Source organism: Meles meles, chromosome 6 (assembly GCF_922984935.1).
Source record: "Meles meles chromosome 6, mMelMel3.1 paternal haplotype, whole genome shotgun sequence".
Taxonomy (NCBI): domain Eukaryota; kingdom Metazoa; phylum Chordata; class Mammalia; order Carnivora; family Mustelidae; genus Meles; species Meles meles.
The window spans coordinates 135,122,982-135,145,675 of record NC_060071.1 but is presented as its reverse complement, the minus strand read 5'-3'; the positions used below and the strand labels follow the sequence as shown (position 1 = coordinate 135,145,675).

The window sequence follows — 22,694 nt, the reverse complement described above, 5'->3', positions numbered from 1 at the left end:
ATTCATTGGAAAGCATTCTTCTTTCTCTGTTTTCACAGCCTTCTCTGTAGTCTGGACTAGGTTTTATTTATTTAATTTTTAATTAAAAACAATTTTTTTTAAGATTTTATATATTTATTTGACAGAGAGAGATACAGTGAGAGAGGAAACAGGCAGGAGGAGCAGGAGAGGGAGAGGCAGGCTCTCTGCCAAACAGGGAGCCACATGTGGATCTCGATCCCAGGACCCTGAGATCATGACCTGAGCCGAAAGTAGACACTCAGCAGCTGAGCCACCTAGGCGCCCCTGGGCTAGGTTTTTAATAAAATGTATACCTGTATGTTGTTACTGACATGTTTCTTTGTTCGTTTTAGTACTGGGTAGAGCAATTTCTGGTGTATGGTAAATAATAAATGCTTAGTGAATGAATGAAGGCTTAGGAGAAATGGAGATGGGGGTTCTTCCTCCTTTTTCTGTGAGAAACTTCTTATTGCCCCAATTTAGGATGGAGTCTTTTGAATGATGTGTAAATTATTTGTAGGGTTAATATATTTTTAGAAATTTTAGAGATATTCTAGGAAGTTTTTTTTTAATATGCAAACTTTTATATTTAGAATCATGTGAGAACAGGGAGTACAGAACAGCTCCCAAGGCAAAGGCAGGAGGCACTGATGCCTCTATGAGTTGCTGCCATTTTAGGAAAAGACTAGATTTCACACCTGCTATCTTTGTGGGTTTTGTCTAGTTACTTTTTCTTAAGATTAATAAAGGCTGAGTTTCTGTCTTCTGACTAAGCCTCAGAGTACCACCAGTAGAGTGGGCCCTAAAGGTAGGATCATACTTTTTTCTTATAAAAATGAGGAGCAGAGCTTTTTTTCCTTGCCTAGTAAAAATGCTCATAGCAAAAAAGTTACAAACAAATTTGAAGGTTTTGGAATAGGAAAATGTAGGATCCTTGTGAACTACAAAGGTGCAAAAAGAAACTTGTGTTTATTAAAAGAAGGGAGCTTAGTTTTAATAAAATATTAAACATTATGCTTTATTAGCTAACTTAACATTTTATAGTTGACCAAATCGTCATTAAAGTCCCATGAATCTTATTTTTTTCAAAGAAGTCATGATCTCTGAGCCAGAAGTGAATAAAATCTGCAGGACTGGACAGCGTTGGTCTATAACTTGGAAGGGGAAATACTTGCTTCTTCTTTCTGGCTAACATTACATTTTTGCTTGCTGTATCATAATGTTTATGTGCAGACATGCCACAAAGTTCCGACTTTTGTTTTCATCAAATTAGCTAAGAGTTTCTTACATATGATTAGATTTCCACAATGCAAGTCCTTCTGAGAGAATAAATAGAATTGGCAGATGCTGTTTGTGAAGTAGTCATTTCCAGCTACCAGTAGACTGGTGATTCTTTTGTGTAATAAGCATTCTTCATGAAAAATTTTTTTCTTTATGAAGAAAATACCCACCTCTCTTGATGGTATGTAGTCTGGTGACTACGATCTGGTGATATTTCTGTGACATCATTGCCTTTCCTCGAATTAAGCGGGAAAGCTTAGACAAGGTTAGTCCAAGCTTTTTCAAAAACAGTGAGTCTTCTTAAATGCTGTTGACAAAAATAGGAAATGTGCAGTCGACAGAAAGGCTTTAGGTTACTAGCACCTTTCTTGAGCAGATTTCTTTGAGCTTGTCCCTTTGTTCAGAATAATGAGAGTGGAATCCATGCAAAAAAGGATCAAGGAAATATTATCTTGTAGGACCTATAGGTGGCTAGAAATGAATGGGGAAAAGAATTGATAGATTTTGTGATCAAGCAAAATGGTTTTAATTTTTTAATTCTAAATACTCAAGAGTAGAATTTGTAATATGTGTAGAGCAGGGATCGGCAAACTTTCTCTGTAGAGAGCCAGATAGTAAATATTTTAGGGATTTGTGTGCGATATGTTCTGTGTTGGAGCTACTGAACTTTGCAGTTGTAGTGTGAAAACAGCCATCGATGATATGTAAATGAATAACTGTGGCTGTGTTTCAATAAAACTTTATTTATGGACACCTAAATTTGAATTTCATATCATTCCCACATGTCACAAAATGATTTTTGATTTTTTTAATCCCCAATCATTTAAACTCAAAATCATTCTTAGCTAACAGCTCATGCAAAAATAGGTGGCAGGCTGTTTGTTGGTCCCTAAATCTTGGTTAGTGATACTGCTAACTAGTAAAGTATATGACATGATGGTGGGCTAGAGTATCTGTTCCATGGCCTAACGTGCTTTTTAAAGCCTACTCTCAAGAGGAGTTAAAAGATGTCATATTTGCTTTATCTTTGAGGCCAGATGAGGATAAAAAAGTAGAAATATGAGAGAATGTGAGTAGGACTCAAGGGAGTTAGACCACTGATACTCTTAGGAATTTGCTAGAAGCACAAAAACAACACCATTAGGTTCAGCAGGCACAGTTCCTTGAACTCAGAAGTAGGAAGAGTACAGAACTCAGGGGGCATATCTTGTGGATTTAACTACAGAGCTCTTTGAAGATTCTAAATCCACCAGAATCCAGTCATATAGTTTTGTGAGCCATTTCTTGGAATGACACCTGAGAAAGTTCCCACTTACAAGTGCAGAAGAAAATGAAACAAAAGAGCCTTTAAAGAAATCGAGTATGTTTTATTGGCTCTTGCTACAGCAAATTTCTTGGATCTATTCAGAGATAAACTTAAGTGAGGAAAGCATTGCTACTTAATTTACTCAGGATTTTAAGGATTTAGTGTTGGCAAGATATTTGGAAATGTTGCAAAATACAAAATATTTTCAGATTTTTGATCCAGAAATGTAGACTGGGATTTTGCCAAGCCTATTCCTTACGCCATGTGACGAGAATGTTTCTTCCTTGCTCTGGTTTCTTCCATCTTGTCGAGTAGGTGAAAAAAATTGGCTAGCTTGGAAGGAAACACTCCCACTCAAGAAAATAGCTCATAATGTAAAGAATAGAGTAATTTTTCTTGAACCAGATTGACCAAATTTAATGATGATTAGGCAAAAGAAATGCGGCATCAGAAGGGGCAAGAATCAGTTGTTAGTGATGGCTCAAGAAATGAAGCCAATTGTACAGAATTCTATAGGGCAAAAGTTTTATTTCAGTGGGTTCAAATAGAGTTTGTTTTTATATTTCTATTTATATTTATATATTTTTTAAGATTTTATTTATTTATTTGACACAGAGAGACACAGCAAGAGAGGGAACACAAGCAGAGGGAGTTGGAGAGGGAGAAGCAGGCTTCCCACAGAGCAGGGAGCCCAATGCAGGGCTCCATCCCAGGATTCTGGGATCATGACCTGAGCGAAAGGCAGCAGCTTAACAACCGAGCCACCCATGCACCCTTGTATTTTAATTTTTAACCTTCTGTTTTGAAAATGAGTTTTGTTGTACCCACTTCATATCAGGAAGACATTAAACCTAGAAAACATAACTTTGGTCATACTGACTTTCTTCTTGTTCATGGATTTTTGTTAGTTGCTATGTAAATAGGGGAAAAACACATGATAGATGTTAGATGTCTTAAAGTTGGATAGCTTCATATGAAACTGATATTTGACAGGATTTATAAATAAAATGGGCTGATAGCTTTGTATTTTTTGATATACCTAGCCAGGATGAGATTACATCTGAGCTGTAATACATAACTTTCTAATGCTAACCTAACAAAATGACTTTAGATGTTTATAAAGTACTTTGAAATAATAAGCAAAAGTTATAGTGTTTTCCTTTTATTTGTTTTACAGGAAAATAAGCTCTCTTTGGCTTAATTATGAAATTTACATTTGTGATTGGCTAATGAACTGGAGTAAAATCACGGAAACTTGACAACCAGAATGGGCACTGCTTTGTTTTTCACAGGAGCTGATGTGTTCTCTTGTGTTTGACTCTTTTTTTCCAGTGAAACCAGCAGTGTGTGTAGCAGCAGTGACACAGGGCTCTTTACCAACGATGAAGGACGGCAAGGTAACCTTGATCCTAGCTTTGGGATGTTGGTTCAGTATTTCTGGGGAGATTGTACTGATTAGATGAGTGACTCACTGAGAATATGGTGGTTGTCTGTGACAGTGGTTCTCAAACTTAAGAGCATTTAAAGGCCACCTGTTAAAATTCCCGAGTTCCTAGAAATCAAATAGGTCTGGAGTTGGCCCCTAGAATCTGAATTTTTCTCAAGTACCTGCAGTGATTTTTATGCAGGTAGTTCAGACTTTGAGAATCATTAATTAGGGGAATTTAGTGTCAAGGATGGGACTCTGGGAAGTTGCTAATTTTATTAGAACCAAAAAATATCCTTATGTATTGTACTCTTTTATTGGATATTAAGACATTCTTATTTTTACAAAAGAATTTATTTTTATAACCTTATTTATAAATGAACGTAGTGTTCTTGATGAAGATATTATAAAACACATCTTCTTTCTAATGTTAAAACTCCTGAAGTTTAGCATAAAACACTGTGAATAGGGCTGGTGTATGTTAATTATCAGTCCGTTATCTTTACAGCCTATGCAGTAATTTGAAACTTTGTTTTATCCTCTGCATTTGCTTAGGACCACGCTAATTGTGTACCAATGATAATTTCATGTAACTCCTTTAGATTGTAGTTATGTTAATCTAAATAAGGGATTTGTAGATTTCTAAAGTCCCTTTTAGCTCTGAGATCCAGTGATTTTTCTTGAAGTGATTGAAAACAGAAGCACAATGGCTGCATGTCCAGGTTGTTCCAGATAGGCTCCCTAGTAACTGAAGGAATCCTGGGACTGTAACACTGAGGATCCAAGTTCTGATTTTGCAGAGAGATCATGAGGGCAGGTATCTCACTTGTGCCTGGAGAGTCATGGGCATGGATGGAGTGGCTGAGCTTCCTACTATAATGGAGGTTGTTGTGAGTACTTTCCTATCTCTTTCTGATTCTGAGGGAGCCATGTGTCATGAGAGGCTGTGTGTGTGTACTCCCAGGTGGGGTGCGGCTCAGGTCTTGATTCTTTTGTTTCATACCAGGAAGTCTGGTTGTCTTTCCATGAATGAATTAGTGCATATTATTCAGAATTACAAATGCTGCTTTTTCTTTGCTTTTATACTGCTCTGTGAAGTATAATGTCTCTCTTTTTTAAAGATTTTATTTACTTATTTATTTATTTGAAGGAGAGACAGAGAGCGAGAGAGAGTAGGAGCCACGAGCAGGGAGGAAGGGGAGAAGCAGGCTCCCCCCTGAGCAGGGAGATTGACGCAGGGCTCCACCCCAGACCCCGGGGGATCATGACCTGAGTGGAAGGCGGATATTTAACCAACTGAGAGACACCCAGGCACCACTCACAATGTGACTCTTGAAGATTATGATGTATAATTATCCAGAAGTTTAAGAAAGCGTGGACCTTTTTATGACAGGTTATGTGTTGGGCCTTTGGAAACCCTTTCTACTGGTAAGGAATCCTTGGTTTCTGATGGAAGATTTTAGGATATTCTAGAGCCCCAGCTTTCCTCTCTGTTTCAACTTCATGGGTTCTGATGATACTTAGATGCTTGGAGTTCTCAGCACAAAGCTGTTTATTTCCTGCTTCCATGTCTTTGTTTACGCTGGTGTCTTTGCCAAGAACCTCATCCTTACCTTTTCTTGAATGGTTGCTCATCCACCGAGACAGGGTTTTCCTTTTCTCCCTCCAGGGCATATTTATGGACTGCATCGGTGTGGCTTTTTGCTTTCATTTTTTTATTGGGTTTGGGCAATAGGAGCCATTAGCAGAGGAATGGAGGGAGGTAGGGAGGGAGGCAGATGATTGAGTGTATTAGGCAAGTTTTTATCATGATAATAGTGTTTAACAGCCCCAGAATTTCTGTGGTGTACCGCATTTATTTCTTGCTGTGGGGCTAGGGGTTGGCTGTGCTTCAGCTGGTCCAACTTGAGCTCAGCTGGTCTCCAGGATTTAAACTATGTTTCTATCTACTCAGCTTTATCTTATCCTGGGACCTTGCTACTGGAGGCTCTATGTGGCATGGATTTCTCATGCTGGAAAATGTGAATGCTAAGTGACCAAACCAGAGCATATATATATATATATTTAAAGCTTGTGCTTGGGTCACATCTCTTATTTACTTTTTATTTTTTTATGTTTTTTTAAAGATTTTATTTATTTCTTTGACACAGAGAGATCACAAGTAGACAGAGAGGCAGGCGGGGCGGGGGGCAGGGGGAAGCAGGCTCCCCACTGAGCAGAGAGCCCGATGTGGGGCTCCGATGCCAGGATCCTGAGACCATGACCTGAGCCCAAGGCAGAGGCTTAACCCACTGAGCCACCCAGGTGCCCCGGGTCACATCTTTTAATGTTCTGCTACCTAAAGCAAGTTATTTGACAAATCAGATATCAGTGGGATGAGGAAGTATGCTCTGCCTCAAGGGGAAGGCTCTGGAATTCCTTGATAAAGGGCAAAAGGCATGGGTGTATTATCAGAGGGAGGTAGTGAGGTAGTGAAGAGTTGGCAACAATAATGCAATCTACTGAGTTGGACTGTGGTTTTCCCTGGCTCCCTTTCTGTTGGGCAGTCTTCTATAACCTCAGTTTTCTCTCTGGTCTCTGATAACCATTCTTTCTCCTTGCTGCTGCAGGTTTAGGAAGGGTAAAGGTTCCCCCCTGTGCTGGCTCCCAGGTGCTTCACTGTCTCTTATTGGTTCCGTATACACTTTCGTAAATAGTCACTTCATTAAAGTCTCGATTATCCCATTTTTTTAAGCTTCTATTTATTTATTTATTTTTAGATTTTATTTAATTTGACAGACAGAGATCACAAGTAGGCAGAGGCAGGCAGAGAGGCAGAGGGGGAAGCAGGCTCCCCGCTGAGCAGAGAACCCGATGTGGGGCTCGATCCCAGGACCCTGGGATCATGACCTGAGCCGAAGGCAGAGGCTTTAACCCACTGAGCCACCCAGGCACCCCTAAGCTTGTGTTTATTTATTTGACAGAGATCACAAGTAGGCAGAGAGGCAGGCAGAGAGAGAGAGAGGAGGAAGCAGGTTCCCCCACTGAGCAGAGAGCCTGATGTGGGGCTCGATCCTAGGACTCTGGGATCACGACCTGAGCCCAAGGCAGAGGCTTTAACCCACTGAGCCACTCAGGTGCCCCTCGATTATCCCATTTAAATGTGTGTGCATTTCCTAAAGATTCCGACTGATATACACTCAGTGCAGCTCTCCTCTTCTTAGAACCCCTACTCTTTGCCTGTACTTACTGCTTTGTTATCACTTACCATGATGTTATTATTTATAGATGTGTGTCTTTTCCACTGAAGTCTTCCAAGGCAGGAATTTTTTTTTTTTTTTACTATTTGCAGCTATAGTGGGTAACATATTGCCTGGCATATAGTAAGCTCTTAATAATTAGTTACTGGGAAAGCCAGATAAGGGGAAAATTCTCCTTTTTCTCCCTCAAACAGAATTAGACATAGAACCTCAGATGATGAAACAGCTAAACCTATTTTGGAAAAAGCAGGAGAAGTAGGAAGTCTGGAGTCTGACCCATCAGCTTCTTCCTTATTCTCTGGCAGTAGTCTTTTGGGGGAGCTGCTGCATCATGCATCCTGGTGAGCCCAGGTTGGGGACTACTGGTCTAGATGACTTCACAAGGTTTTCTCCAGTTCAGTGAGTCCCTTTTTATATTGTCAAAAATCTTGAGTGAATGCTTAAGAACAACAACAAAAAAATGCCATTATGGGATACCATTTGTCTTCAGGAAGTATGGTCTAACTATACTGTTTTAATAAATGGCCTAAGGAATGCTTGTGAATAAGAAAGGAATTAATATATTGACATGCGGAGAAACTAATCATTGTTAATTCCTTTTTTTTTTTTTTTAAGATTTTATTTATTTGACAGAGAGAGAAACAGCGAGAGAGGGAACACAAGCAGGGGGAGTGGGAGAGGGAAAAGCAGGCTTCTCACTGAGCAGGGAACCCAGTGCAGGGCTCGATCCCAGGATCCTGGGATGATGACTTGAGCCAAAGGCAGTCATTCAACAATTGAGTCACCCAGGCGCCCCTCATTGTTAATTCTAAAGCCTATCTGTAGTCCATCTTGTGTACATGGTTTGGTGAGATGCTTTCAAAGTAGTGATTCTCAAAATGTGGTACTGAAGTCAGCTTTGCATCACTAGGGAACTGGTTAGAAATTCAAATTTTTGATCCTTTCTGGACCAGAATCAGAAACTTTGGGAGTAGGGCCCAGCACCCTGTGTTCTGACAACCCTTTCTGCTTCCTTTGATGCAATTGAAGTTTGAGAACCACTGGTCTAAAGAAGTAGTTGTTGGTGGTGTGTTTTTATAAGGGAACACTTTGAGTAACTTTTTTTTTTTTTTTTTTTTAAAGATTTTGTTTATTTACTTGACAGACAGAGATCACAGGTAGGCAGAGAGGCAGGCAGAGAGAGACAGGGAAGCAGGCTTCCCGCCGAGCAGAGAGCCTGACACGGGGCTTGATCCCAGAACCCTGGGATCATGACCCGAGCCAAAGGCAGAGGCTTTAACTCACTGAGCCACCCAGGTGCCCTTTTGAGTAACTTTTTAATGGGCATTTTCCTTTTCCCTTTTAGAGATCTCCAAGGTGGGTTAAGAGTTATCATTATCCTGGCCCATGTTAGAGGCTCATGAATCTGATACTTCCTGCCCTAACCATGGCCTGACCAGCTTTCCCTGGGATCTGGCATACATTAGAGAATGAATGCACTGTGAATTCTTCAGATGTTCTTGTAGTAATTCCCTTCATCTTTGCTGTTTTGAAAAGGAGTGTGGAGTGGCAGAGCTAAAGTTATCTGTCGTATACTTTTCGTGGGTGGGAGCAAGTTCTCTTGCAAACTGAGAAGCTGTCATCCTAGCCAGTAGAAAAAGGTTGGAACCAAGAGTCTGACTCTATGGGTCTCATCTTGATTTTGTCATTGGTGAAGAGTCTGGCCTTGGGTGAATGGTGTAACTTCATGACAAGCCTTGAGGGATTATAATGCTTTTCCCTGTGGTTATTTCGTTTTTTCCTGGTTGCTTGGATTGCTAGTGTCAAGATGATTTTTCTGTCCCATTAATGTGGTAGGAATTGAGGTATGGGTTTGCATTTTTTATTCACCCATTATAACAAATGCAAATAAAACATCCCTGAGGAATAGCTAGTTTTGAATTGAAGGACATTTGTGGGCTTTGAACCCCCAGGTCCATTTATACCACAGAATGCTGGAAAAAGGCAACTTATTTTTGTGTTAAAGGCTTTGGAGTTAGACTTCGGGTTCAAATCTTGCCTTCATCATTCACTAACTTGATCTTGCCTTTTCAGGGCTTTGGTTTCCTCATTTATAAGTTGGAATTAGTGTGGGGTTTAGAAGAGATAACATACTTAGAGATTTTTAGCATGGACCCTCATAGGGGGTAAGGGTTTAGTAAATGGTAGCTCTATTAGTTTTTTACTCTAAAAGGAAGTCCAGTATAACACATTATGACATTTATGTGAAACTAGTTTGATACTCTAGTTTCGTCATAATATAGGTCAAGAAGAAGGATCAAAACAAATTTTTTTGTACTTTGACTTTATTTAAAAAATATAATCAAATCCATTGCTCTGAGAAATCATCTTCCCATTTGGTTTTTCATAGAGCATGTTAAAGTTCCAGCTTATGATATGATTTCTTTATTTTAGGAGATGATGAGCAGAGCGATTGGTTCTATGAGGGAGAATGTGTCCCAGGATTCACTGTCCCTAATCTTCTGCCAAAGTGGGCTCCTGATCATTGCCCTGAAGTAGAAAGAATGGATTCTGGACTGGATAAACTTTCCGATTCCACATTCCTTTTACCTTCTCGACCTGCTCAAAGAGGTAAGTTCTGAGGAGACCAAAATATACTTTACAACTTTTATGGTTCTCTTTGGGGGAGAATCATCCCATAGCTGGTATACTCATCCCTCTAAGTATGCATTAACTCTCTGAAATTTGGAGCTAGTCCAGGGATTTTTCTAGAAGATTCAAAGGTGAGTCTCAAAGCTTGAGGTTCTCCATTCATACCTAAATCAACCCATGGAGACTCTTGGGATATCTATTAGCAGGGCATTCCTTCAGCTTGCTATTGCCATTTGTGCCAGATTTAGGAAGCCTAGCAGCGTGTCACTGCTGCTTACCTGCTGTGAAACCGATGGGCTATGGAGTGCTCAGTGGGAGCCTGAAGTATTGGATCTTGGAAGAGAACAGATTTCAGTAAGAACATTCACATACAAGGTATAATGACATTTTTTTAATTGGATGATTTTAAAATATTTCCGTAAATAATTTGATTTTATTCTATTTTTATGGATTTAAACACAAATTCATCCTTTCCTTTTGCTTTTCCTTTACTTATGATGTAGCAAGGTAGAGTGGGAGGAGACTAGGACAGGAGGAAGGAACGGGGTGCTAATACTCTCAGGTACTGTCTTCTAGCTCTGTGACTCTGACAGAGTCACTTCATTGCCTTGGGAGATGGGGGTTGTCACTTAAAATAATTGTGGCTTTGAGAAGACTGTTTCAGAGGTTTCTTTTAGCTCTATAAATTGATGATTCTGGGGTGCCCAGTAATCAGTAATCAGTCAGTCAGTGATCAGGTGTATTTGTTGGGCATCTTTTGGTGATCAGAATTATGCCCAGAGCTATAAACTCCTATAGCATTTTCTAATGATGAATTTACGTGATTGTAAAGAGGCAACTGTTTTCAGAAGGACTTTTGGTAGAGATTATTGCCTGGCTGAGGCACATGTTTGCTACCTTAATAACTTGCATCAAACATTTCAGTGACCATTTCTGAAAATTCTTAATGGACCACTTAAAATGCACACAAATGAGAATAGGGAGGACACCTTAAAATGGCCCATTATTTCAAACCCAGAGACAGTGTCATTGATAAGACTTGGGTGTGAATTTTTCCAGTTGTTCTTTATGTGTAGAACACAGTACTGCATTGGAGCACTGGGTGTGATGCCAAAACAATGAACACTGTTATGCTGTAAATAAACAAATAAACGAATTAAAAAAAAAAAAGGAAAAAAAAAAGAAAAATGGCTATACATTTTTATGTATATTATGTATATTTTTTGTATATAAATGTATAAATGGCTATACACTTATACAAGTTATTTTTACTACTATTTTATGACTTCAGTGTTTTTGAGATAATAACTAGGATTTAATTTATTACTAGAAATTGTTGATAACACCTTTTATTTATGTACTGTTTTCAGTTTATAAAATACCTTCCCTGTGTTATTTAATTGAGTCTTCCCATTAGCCCTGTATGATAGGACTGAGTGAGTGATTATCCCTCCTTTCTAGGTGAGGATCGTGAGGATCCTTAGGACAGAGGTAAAGACACACTTAAGATCATACCACAGAGACGTAAGAATAATAAATCCTTGGCATATAGACTACTGATACTAGTTTAAGGGTCATTCTAGTAAGGTCCTGGGGAGGAAGGCCTTTGGTGTACTAGAAGCATATCATTGCTAATGAATCTTCTGCATTCTGTTTCTGAGGGCTTTCTTCTTTTTTTTAGGGTACCATGCCCGCTTGAATCGTCTGCCTGGAGCTGCAGCTCGATGCCTCAGAAAGGGCCGAAGAAGGCTTGTTGGGAAGGTGACCGCTCTCCATGTCTACTGGGCTCACTGGGAGACTGGGAGGACAGTATTTCCTATGGGACTTGTGTACCGTTTTGAATAATCCGAGGTGCTGCAGAACTCCTTGGAGTAAATCAAGCCAACTGAAATGTTCTGCAAGTTCACAAGAGTGAACCTTAACGTAGGATATAAATGGATACACACATAAAAGATGAAGCTTAACTCGTACAGAAGTTTTGACAAAGCAGATACTGTTATGACAGTTTGTAATCTGTAGGCCTGCTCTTGTCTCTTCTATTCTTTTGATTAATCTTATATTATTATTGTAGAAGTTAAAATACTCTTGGCTTCTTTATAACTCCTCCTGAATTCATAAATGCTTCTTCTGTTCTAACTTTGGTCTTTTATTCTAGAATTCATTAAAAAAAAAAAACACCAAAAAATCCCAAAACTGGAAAGAAAACCTGTTACCGAATTTCAGAAGCTTCTCCTTGGACACATGGGAGGAATATCTACCATTTATTCAGTTCCCCCTTTGCTGGGGACAGTACTGGGCAATCAGTTCATTTAATCCTCTTAACAACCTTATAGGTGATGTTCCCACTTATTAGATGAGGAAAACTTGGGTTCAGAGAAACTAGATAATGTCTGATATTCCCCAGAAAGATGTGGCAGAAGAGAGAATTGAACCCAGCTGTCTTTCTCTTTTTATCTTTTCTAATTTAAAATTTAAAAGTTATTTTTTTAAAGAAGTATTTATTAATTAGAGAGAGAGCACACAAATAGGGGGAGGGGTAAAGGGAAAGGGATAAGCAGACTTCCACTGAACAGGGAACCGATCGATCCCAGGACTCTGGGATTACGCCCTGAGCCAAAGGCAGACACTTAACTCACTGACTTACCCAGGTACCCGTAAAAATTATTTTAACTAATTTTTTACTGTAGCTTTGAGATTGAAGGTAGCTGAAGACTGGGGCTCATACCTAGAGAGGATGGTCATGGGCAAAGGGCAAGGGAGTGATAGGCATTTCAGAGTGTTAATGCATAAACATTCACTGCATAAACATTTAGAATGCCTACTATGTGTCAGGCTCTGTGCCAGGCCAGGTACATAGTGATCACAGCCACAGCTTGGCTGTGGGAACCGTTTTCTGAAATTTTTGGTATGTAAAAAGCTATTTATTTCCAGGTGAACTCAGATATTTTTTTTTTTTTTTTTTTTAAAAGATTTTATTTATTTGACAGAGAGAGATCACAGGTAGGCAGAGAGGCAGGCAGAGAGAGAGGGAAGCAGGCTCCCCGCTGAGCAGAGAGCCCGATGTGGGACTCGATCCCAGGACCCTGAGATCATGACCTGAGCTGAAGGCAGTGGCTTAACCCACTGAGCCACCCAGGTGTCCCAGATATTTTTAATCTTTAAATTCAATTTCAAATCTCTTAATTGGAAAGACATTTGATTATTGAAAGAATGATACCTTCTTCTTTTGGCTCATTGATTTCACAGACATTAAAATGCTGCTTTCACTGTTCTGAGAGCTTATTCTTAGTTAACAGGACAGCTAATAGGGTAGGAATACGTGAGGTGGAGGGAGGCGGGAGGTTGGGAGTAGGGAACAGAGAGATGGTTTTACTTTTTCCTTTATCAGTTGGGCTTGAAAGATAATGTTCTACCTACTATATACCTTACTTTGTTTCAGCTCCTATAAAATAAGAGCCTTCCACTTCCATAGAAGTAAACAGTTTGTCTTGAAGGCTCCCTTTAGCTTGCCTGGAAGGAAATTCTAGGGCCTATTGGATATGCCTCTAAGAATTTCAAATGAATGAGATAATATTTACTTGTTTAATTCATCTTCATCACCTTAAAGGGATATTTGTCATTTCTAGCAGAGGTCAATGTTCTGCCCCCCTTCTTCCCCCTCCCCCACTTCTCTTCTTTTTCTCTAAATTGTAATCATAAATAATGAGTTTCATTCACAGCTCCCTGCCAGCGAGCTGCTAATTACGCAAAGTACTGCTTGTAATTTACACAGTAATAAACTGTAAATTTAAACATTACGGCACTTTAAGTTAATAATTTTTCTGCAGTAACAAATAGCTCATTTTTCATCCATCCTTTCCCTTGGCCCCACTACTATGGCTATGTCTGTGACCAGGAGGCATGTGCATAAGGGATGAAGAATGTGAAGAATACAGTCTGTGAAACCTTTTCATTTAGCTCCACTCCCGCCCAGAATCTGACTTCAAATTAATTTTTCTATGGTCAGCACTGCGAAAATGTATACCCTAATATTCTAGGCTAATCCACACACATAAATGAATACTGATCATATTTGCCCAGTAACAAATGTGTTTGAGTAACAGGCTTCACGTACTTGACATTCATGTTCTCATCTTAGCACTTACTCGTGTGTGCATGACTCTTAACTCGTGTGCTATCGATGCGCTTCCCCAGGTCCTGTGATAGACAGTCATTGTAAATATACTCAAGTGAAGTGAAGGGTGGTGAGTGCCTTGTGCCATTTTTCAATTTTTTGGAGATGATTAGTTTCTGGTGGTATTATGGATAAGATTTCATATTACAGTCTTAAGAACCCTAAATTTAAGAACCAGTTGGTACAGATTTCTGTTTTACTTTTAAGAGATGATGCTTAACAGACAAGACAGGGTAATAGTTTTTGTAAGTTAGCAAAATTCCTTTAATATGTGTACATTTACTCAGCAGATTTTAGGTGTTCCCAGTGAGGATGGGGTGAATTTCCCATTATGAAGGGGCTGTGTCTGAGCTGGGGAACTTGGTGTGCAGCCCGTTAAAAATCGGCTGCTGTTGGATTTTTTAAAAATTGTTTCTTTTTCTATATACTTTAATAACTCACTATTAAAATGCTATCTGTAGTAAGCAAGGTTTATAATGACTTTTTTGGAACACTAGAGAAAAATAAGTCTGGAATAACATAACACTTTTAAGATAAATTTCCATAAAAAGAAATAAACTTGCTGTTGGATTTTAAGATTGACATTTGACATGTGCCTTTGAGGTTGCTGGCACAGTTATGGGAAAGTATGAACTTGATGACAGATTATACTTTGTTTCTGTGGTTAGATGACACTCTTGTCTTCCTTGCCTTTGCAGGAGACCAGCATAAGTACTGAGAGAATAGGCCACATCATTAGTGACCCTCGGCAGAAGGAGTAAGTGCTTCTATAATTTACTCATTATCCTAGCCCATTCATTGGAGTAGGAGGCAGAGGGAAGTTTTGTGAAAGGAACCTAGAAATCTGACTTTAGAGCTAAATGAGAGGATCTTAAAGATTTGTACTTTACAGCAGTTAACATGGCTAATGCCCTAAACTCAAGAGAGTGATTTTTTTTCCTTTCTGGACTAGTTTTTATTTCATTGCTGTTTGTATATATAGATGCTGCATTATAAAAGTAGCCTCCAGTTGTGATGTAACTATTTATTTATTTATATTGATTGATTGATGTATAACATTAAGTAAGTTTCAGGTGTACAGCATCGTAATTCAGTATTTGTATCCACTACAAAGTGATCATCACCATAAATCTAGGTACCATACATCAGCTTGAAATGGAGCCCTTTCACCCACCTGTCATCCCCTTCTCCTCGGGGAACAACCAATCCGTTCTCTGTATCTGAGTTTTGTTTTGTTTTATTCTTTTGTTTGTTTGTTGTTATTGTTTTTGTTTAGATTCCTCATATAAATGATATAAATGATCTTCTCTCTCTGACTTATTTAAACTAATCCCTCAGGGTTCATTCATGTCACAAATGGCAAGATCCCTTCTCTTCTATGATGGAGTAGTATCCCGTTGTATATATGTGTATGATGTATACACCACATGTTCTTTATCCGTTGATGGAATCTTAGATTGTTTCCACATCTTGGCCATTGTAAGTAATGCTTACATTACTTGAACGGAGAGGTGGATGTATCTTTTCAAGTTGGTGTTTTCATATTCCTTGGATAAATATCCAGAAGTGGTATATATAGCTGGATCATATGACAGATCTATTTCTAGTTTTTCAAGGAATCTTCATACTGTTTTCCAGGGGGGCTGCATCAGTTTGCATTCCCACCAACAGTGTACTAAGATTCCCTTTTCTTCATGTCCTCACCAACACTTGTTATATCTTGTTTTGTTGTTAATAGCTATTCTGACAGGTGTGAGGTGATATCTCATTGTGGTTTTGATTTTCATTTCTCTGATAATTAGTGGTATTGGGCATCTTTTCATGTGCCTGTGGGCTTGTGTGCTTTGGGGAAATGTCTTCCACGCCCTCTGCCCATTTTTTAATTGGATTTTTTGTTTTTTTTTGTTGTTGTTGAGTTATATGAGTTCTTTATATATTTTATTTAAAAAAATTTTTTTTTTATTTTTTAAATTTCTTTTCAGTGTTCCAGAATTTATTGTTTATGCACCACACCCAGTGCTCCATGCAATACGTGCCCTCCACAATACCCACCACCAGACTCACCCAACCTCCCACCCAGTTCTTTATATATTTCAGATGTCGATCCTTTATCAGATAGATGATCTGCAATATCTTCTCCCATTCAGTAGGTTGCCTTTTTGCTTATTGATAATTTCCTTTGCACAGAAGCTTTTTAGTCTGATGTCCCATTTATTTACTTATTTATTAAAGATTTTATTTATTTATTTGACAGACAGAGATCACAAGCAGGCAGAGAGGTGGGCAGAGAGAGAGGAAGAAGCAGGCTCCCCGCTGAGCAGAGAGCCCAATGTGGGGCTCTATCCCAGGACTCTGGCATCATGACCTGAGCCGAAGGCAGAGGCTTTAACTCACTGAGCCACCCAGGTGCCCCTGATATCCCATTTATTTTATTTTTGTTTCCCTTGCCGTTGGAGTCAGATCCCTCCTCCCACCCCCCAAGTCAAAAGAGACCCATGGCAAGAAACTTACCACCTGTGTTCTTCTAGGAATTATTCCCCCCACCTTTCTTGTGACAGCCTTGACCCCTAACACAATTGGCTGTTTGATGTCCCCTATACGTTTCATGGTTGGTATCTAGTTGTGATCTTATACTCATTAGCCTGGCCAAATTTGTCGTTTACAAAATAGGCAAGATGTGAGTTTGTTTTATGTTCTTGTTGAATTTGGGGATCCTGTTGTCACCACACAGCTAAGAGTCTGTTGGTGTCACACTGTAATCTCGGGTTTGTTTTTAGAGAGTACAGTGGTTTGTATTTCATTACAAGGCTTTTCTTTTGAAGTTATTTTTTTTTTTTACAAAAGAAGTTTGTAGACATTTACCATCCCTCTCCTTTTAGCCTCTAGTTCCTTCTTTTCCCCGGTTCTTTCTTCATCTTCACTTGGTTACCCCAGCATCTTTTTTTCTGCTCTTCTGTAATTTCCAACTGCTGCTTTTATTGTTTTCTTTCCTGTTATTCTCTCCCTCTCTTTAGTTTCTGGTTACCGTCAACTGGGAAAAGAGAACGAAATCAGGTAAGATCATTTTTCTTTGTCATCTTTATTTTATTATTTGATTTCCTTTTCTTTAGAAAGAATAAAGCATTGGCTTCTGACTTTCCTCACATTTCTGCTTGTGCACATGAGGTAAGGTCCCTGTTCCCTATGTTATTCTGATTTTTTTTTTTAAGAGGACTGTTTAAGATTATCTGATATTCACTGATAAGAACTGTAGCTAATTCCCCTTTTTAGGTTCAACTGTGTTTTTCTGTTTATTACTTATAATGCATATTTCATAGGGATCATTTTTATTTTAGTTTTGAACTTTGCAGTAAGAAATTAGAGTGAACCTCGTTTGTCTATGATTTAGTTCAGCACCAGCATCCTACTCTGAGAAGTACAGCGATGAGACCTGAACATAAGAAACAGAAGGAGGGAGGGCTGCTGGGAGTAAAGTGGGGTCAAAGCCTTAGGACCTTGCCCACTTAGTCTCTTAGTCTCTTCTCTGGCTACCCCTGGAGAGGGCCTTTGGCAAATATAGACCTTTATAAGGGGTCATAATTTAAAAATTACTGACTATGGCTAATGGTATGTGGTTTTTTTTTTTGTTTTTTTTTTTTGTTTTTTTTCGTGTTTTTGTTGTTTTTTTTTAAAGAAAGGAAGAAAGGAAAGGAATAAAAAGAGTGCATCAAGTTTCTGGGTCTTATTACCATTCTGGTCAGGGTACTAACTTCCAGCCAAAAGGCAGGCTTTCTCTCCCCATAGAGCAGCCACGGGCTAGAGGATTACAGCCTGAGCAATCAATATGCAAGTGTTCCAATAAGACCACACTCCTTGAAAAGCCCCTGAAATGAGAGTAGAGGAAGAGGAGAGAAAGTACTCACCAATTTTGTACCGAAGCTCAGTGTCCAGATGTAGACTCAAAGCCCCACGTTCAGGCACTGAATGATGAAATTTTAGAATATAATTGAGGGTCGGTGGGGTGCAGTCCGGAGCCAATGACCAAGAAAGAATTCTCGAGATGTCTTTGGTGCAAAGTGGTGGTTTACTAAAGCACAGGGACAGGGCCCATGGGCAGAAAGAGCTGCTGCAACAATATGTTCCTTTAATGTTTGAAGCTTTCGATTTTTGTGGGGATGGAGGTTGATTTATCTCAATTAGGTGTAAAACAGGTGAAGACCGATAGGTGGAAATATCAGTTTTCCTGTTGCTCACTGGTTTTTGTTTTGTGTTAGACTCTTTAGGGCTTATTAAATTGATATACAGCTTAGACTTGGAACCTTCCTTTTGAAATTATTATTTCAGAATGAACAAGAACATAGAGTTAGAGTTGGAGTATACCTAACTGGTGTGTACTTATGATTTTAGATGGTGTGTGGACATGTGATTATTACTTTGTCATAATATGTATTAGAAAAAATATTCTATCTGTCATTCATAGAAATAGTAAGGACAAGGTTGAGTAAAAATAATTGGTATGAAGAAAAATATGGAGTAAATATAGTGCAGGTGCTGGGCAGGTACAAAGTGATTCAGGGGGTATGTGAAAAACAGGAAGCCAAGGTACTGATCGTGTTTGCATCAGAGGATCAAAAGGCAGAAGAGGGCCTGTGGTGAGGGCCTAGTCCAGATCTGTTACTTATAAATAACAGTTAAACGATTTGCCCAAAGTTAGACTTCTTTGTAAGTTCTTTTGAAATTACCATTCAGAGCTCTGGTCTTAAGATATATATTATTTCTGAAATTTGGGGGAAGGATCATTCTGGGAGAAGTCCAAGGAAAGCTAGAAAACAGAAAGTGAGGTATTTTTGTGTATTGTATCCGAGTTTAATCCTCACAACCACCTTTTGAGATAAGCAGAAGTTTTACCAAAGAGAAACTGAAATTATAAACTGAAAGCAGTATTTAATTTAGCCCCATAACAGTCCTATAAAATAGGTAAGATAAGCAGTGCATCCGTTATACAGATGAGGATAGTAAAGCTCAAAGAAAGTATGTTGCCTTTTTTTTTTTTTAAGATTTTATTTATTTATTTGACAGAGAGAGAGATCACAAGTAGGCAGAGAGGCAGGCAGAGAGAGAGAGAGAGGGAAGCAGGCTCCCTGCTGAGCAGAGAGCCCGATGCGGGACTCGATCCCAGGACCCCGAGATCATGACCTGAGCCGAAGGCAGCGGCTTAACCCACTGAGCCACCCAGGCGCCCCGAAAGTATGTTGCTTTTAATGTATGGCAACTCAGGGATAGACTGGAGTCAGATGTTAGGGATTCTTAATCTAGTTCTGTTTCCACAAACAACGACTGTTGGTATGTGTTAACCATTATTTACTAGAAGCACTGACCAGGATAAGGAGATAAAAAGGTAACTTCTTGCTAGTTTTCTTAGGAACAAGAGCTAATAGTCAATAGCATAAGTTCCAGTTATGTCAAATAGAAAGTACTGTCTTCTGCCATTTAAGTAATTGTCATGTATTAGAAGTTTTTGAAAAATTGTTGCTTACCAAGGAATAGCCTTTTTTTGAGGTGTGCGGGGTCAGTACGCTATGTTCATGGCTATATTCATGGCTGCAACGTCACTGAATGGTGTCATTCATATGGTCAAAGAGTCAAACGGCCCAAGGGGCAAAGAAATCAAACAGGCCACTCCTTGGGATCAGATCTTTTTCATAGAAGCTGTTCTAAAATAATCTCATTTTTTCCTGCAGTTTAATCCCTTGTCTCCCCTTTACTCCTTGGATGTTCTCACCGACGCTTCTCACCGAAGATGTTCACCAGCACACTGCTCTGCCAGGTAAGTGTCTTCTGGTGAGGGTTTTCTTCCAGACAAGACCCTTTTCTTTTTTACAACACTCTTCAAATTATTAAGTATATTTGTGTATAATATCCAATTTGATCTCTTTACAACAACCTTTAGAGGCCAGTGGATGTTTTACAATACAGAGACTGAGGCAGAGTGTCAAAGTGTCTTTCCTGTGATCACATGGCTAATACGTGATTTAAGTCTCAACTGTGACCTGTCTTCTGACTTGTATCAGAGCATGGATTCTTGTTTTGTTTTGTTCTTTTTAACTATGTGGGGCTTGAACCCATAACCCTGAGATTAAGACCTGAGCTGAAATCAAGAGTCAGATGCTTAACCAGCTGAGCCACGCAGGCACCCCCAAGTCTTCTGGCATGTATTTCCTATTCAGCTAAAAGCCCAGTCTTCCAAGAACGTTATTAATGATCCTTCCCTTGACCTGCAGAACTCTGTGTAATTTGCCTTCTGCCCTTGTGTGTAGCCTCCTTTCATATACTTCTCTCTCCTCACTGGTTCAGCTGTGCCAGGCAGCTCAGCTCTATTTTGTTTATCAAAAGTAGCAACCTTTTCTGCTCCTGAACCTTCACACTTGCTCCCTTTGTCTGGAGTCCGTGCTAAGCCTCTTCTCACAGTTGGCTACTTCTCATCTCAGGGAGGACCTCTCAGACCATCCTGTCTAAAGGGGCCACATCCACTGCTTTCTGCTCATCAATTTCTTTTCGCTAAAGCTCTATCACAGTCTGTAATGAATTTGCCTGTTGGGTTCCCCTCACAACTTTTTTCTCCTGTCTCTCTTACTAGGATATAAGCTTCATAGTGCAGGGACTTTGTTTTGTCTTGTTCGCTGATAACATCCCCAGCACCTAACATTGTGTCTGGCACTTACTAGACATTCGATATATATTTGGCAGAATGAATCCTTTGCCGATGTGGCAGAATGAATCCTGCGTTTTTCAGTAGAAATTCTCTGGAGTCAGATGACATGGGAAGCAAACACGGTTTTAATGGTAGCATCCCCTAGCACGGTAATTGTGCACAAAAGAGGAGCTAATAGGCTGAACCCCAGAACTTTTATTATTTCTAGTGGCACAAAGGATTTCTTTCCAAAGTTCTGATGTGGGTTTTTTTCCCCCTTCTCTTCATTCATTCTTAAATGGATATATTCATAGGTTGGTGTGTAAGAAATTATCCTTTCACAGATCCAATGAGAACTTCCACTGTGGGCTGTAATAGTAAATTCTGCCCCCTATCCTACTGCTAACTGCCAGAGCTTCTACTGGAGAAGTAGTAATAAAGTAATAAATGACTTCTCCAAGGCCTTCTCTTTGCTGTTTGTTCATCATTCACTCACTCGGCACTTGCTGGCTCCATACTGTGCACCAGGCTCTTTGTTTAGCTCCTGCCCTCAGGGGCTTCCATTCTCTTGAGAAAGCCAAGCGTGAACATCAGCAGTTACAGTGTGGAGGGACAGTGTGTAAGAACACGCACCAGAATGATACAAAGCCCAGAAGAGAGGCTTCTAAGTCAGAGGCTCACAGAGGTTTTCTCACAGGTGGTGATCCTCAAGCTGTCTCGAAAGACCAAGAAAGCAGTCCTCCAGCTTTTTGTCCTAATCCCATGTGAAATAATGGCTCTTCGGGAAGATTATATGAATAGCACCATACCCTGTCAGATGCAGAAAGTGGATTCTTTGCCCTCCTCCCTTGACTTCTGTTATTTAGAGCTGTGTGGTGCTGTCCTGAGCTTTTGTCAGGTTCCCTGTTGATTCTAAAGCCTCATGCTGGCTGGAGTGGGTGTCAGCTTTCTGTTTCTTTAAATTTTTTATTTTTTAGATTTTGTTTATTTATTTGACAGAGAGACATCACAGGTAGGCAGAGAGAGAGAGGAAAGCAGGCTCCCCGCTGAGCAGGGAGCCTGGTGCGGTGCTCGATCCCAGGACCCTGAGATTGTGACCTGAGCCGAAGAAGGCAGAGGCTTAACCCACTGAGCCACCCAGGTGCCCCTTTCTGTTTCTTTATGTATCTTATTATCCACATCATTGTCTTCCTTCTGCTGGCAGTGCTTGTGGCCAGGCTTGGAAGAGTAAGGGAGTCTAGGCTGTGCTTCCAGTGCGGTCAGCTCTAGGGAAATACTGCTCATTGCTTTAGACCATTACTACAAACAAGGGGTGAGAATGTGGACAATTCTAGCTCATCTTTGTTCTTTTAGATATCATTCCCAGGGCAGTGGATGCAAAGTGGGTTACATTCTTTTGGGGTAGGAGAAGACATTTTTTACATTTCCACTTATTGTCTAATCCTTAAAAAATGTTTTTTTTGTTTTAAATTATACATAGAGACATCCAGTAATATGTATTTTTGTTTTATATGTATGTATTACATACATAAAGGATGTTTGTGCAAATGTTTTACTCATGGGGGAGCATAGTCAATAAAGTTTGGCAACCATGGCTCTGTGGGAAATGGTCAGCACAAGTGACCTCTAAGCAATTTTTAGAAAATATGGGTGATGAAACCCTGAGCCCTCTGGGCATCCTCTCACTTCTTTGAGGTTGGGAGGGTGGGGGCGGTGGTCCCTGCCCAGCAAGGGGTCAGTTGAGAAGGAGCCATCTAGCTCCGGTGTGGCCGAAGGATAAGATGGTTTCAGAGCTGGGTGGTTGGCTTTGCACAGAGTGGACACCATTTAACAAAGCCTGGTGTCTAACGAGGACTGTTAAAGAGCCATGGTGGCAGGGAAGAGGCAGGTGAATGACTGTATTAAAAACTGTTTCGAATGGAAATTTTATCTTTTTCTTGTTCCATTTTATTTGTAGTAGGGAAAGA

General features: G+C 39.7%; 1 protein-coding gene across 5 annotated transcripts in view; it reads left to right on the top strand.

The window, feature by feature from the left end:
- The window catches only part of GPATCH2L (G-patch domain containing 2 like), a 77,203-nt gene that overhangs the window by 14,037 nt on the left and 40,472 nt on the right, over positions 1 to 22,694 (top strand). For 3 of the 5 annotated variants that reach the window (XM_046008067.1, XM_046008071.1, XM_046008069.1), the window contains exons 3-8: positions 3,920 to 3,984; positions 9,686 to 9,862; positions 11,565 to 11,644; positions 14,756 to 14,814; positions 17,168 to 17,222; positions 19,778 to 19,863. In XM_046008067.1, the coding sequence (XP_045864023.1) occupies positions 3,920 to 3,984; positions 9,686 to 9,862; positions 11,565 to 11,644; positions 14,756 to 14,814; positions 17,168 to 17,222; positions 19,778 to 19,863 (522 nt within the window). Of the gene's footprint in view, positions 1 to 3,919; positions 3,985 to 9,685; positions 9,863 to 11,564; positions 11,645 to 14,755; positions 14,815 to 17,071; positions 17,112 to 17,167; positions 17,223 to 19,777; positions 19,864 to 22,694 lie in introns of all 5 variants that reach the window. The other 2 variants (XM_046008068.1, XM_046008070.1) reach the window with 1 other exon arrangement.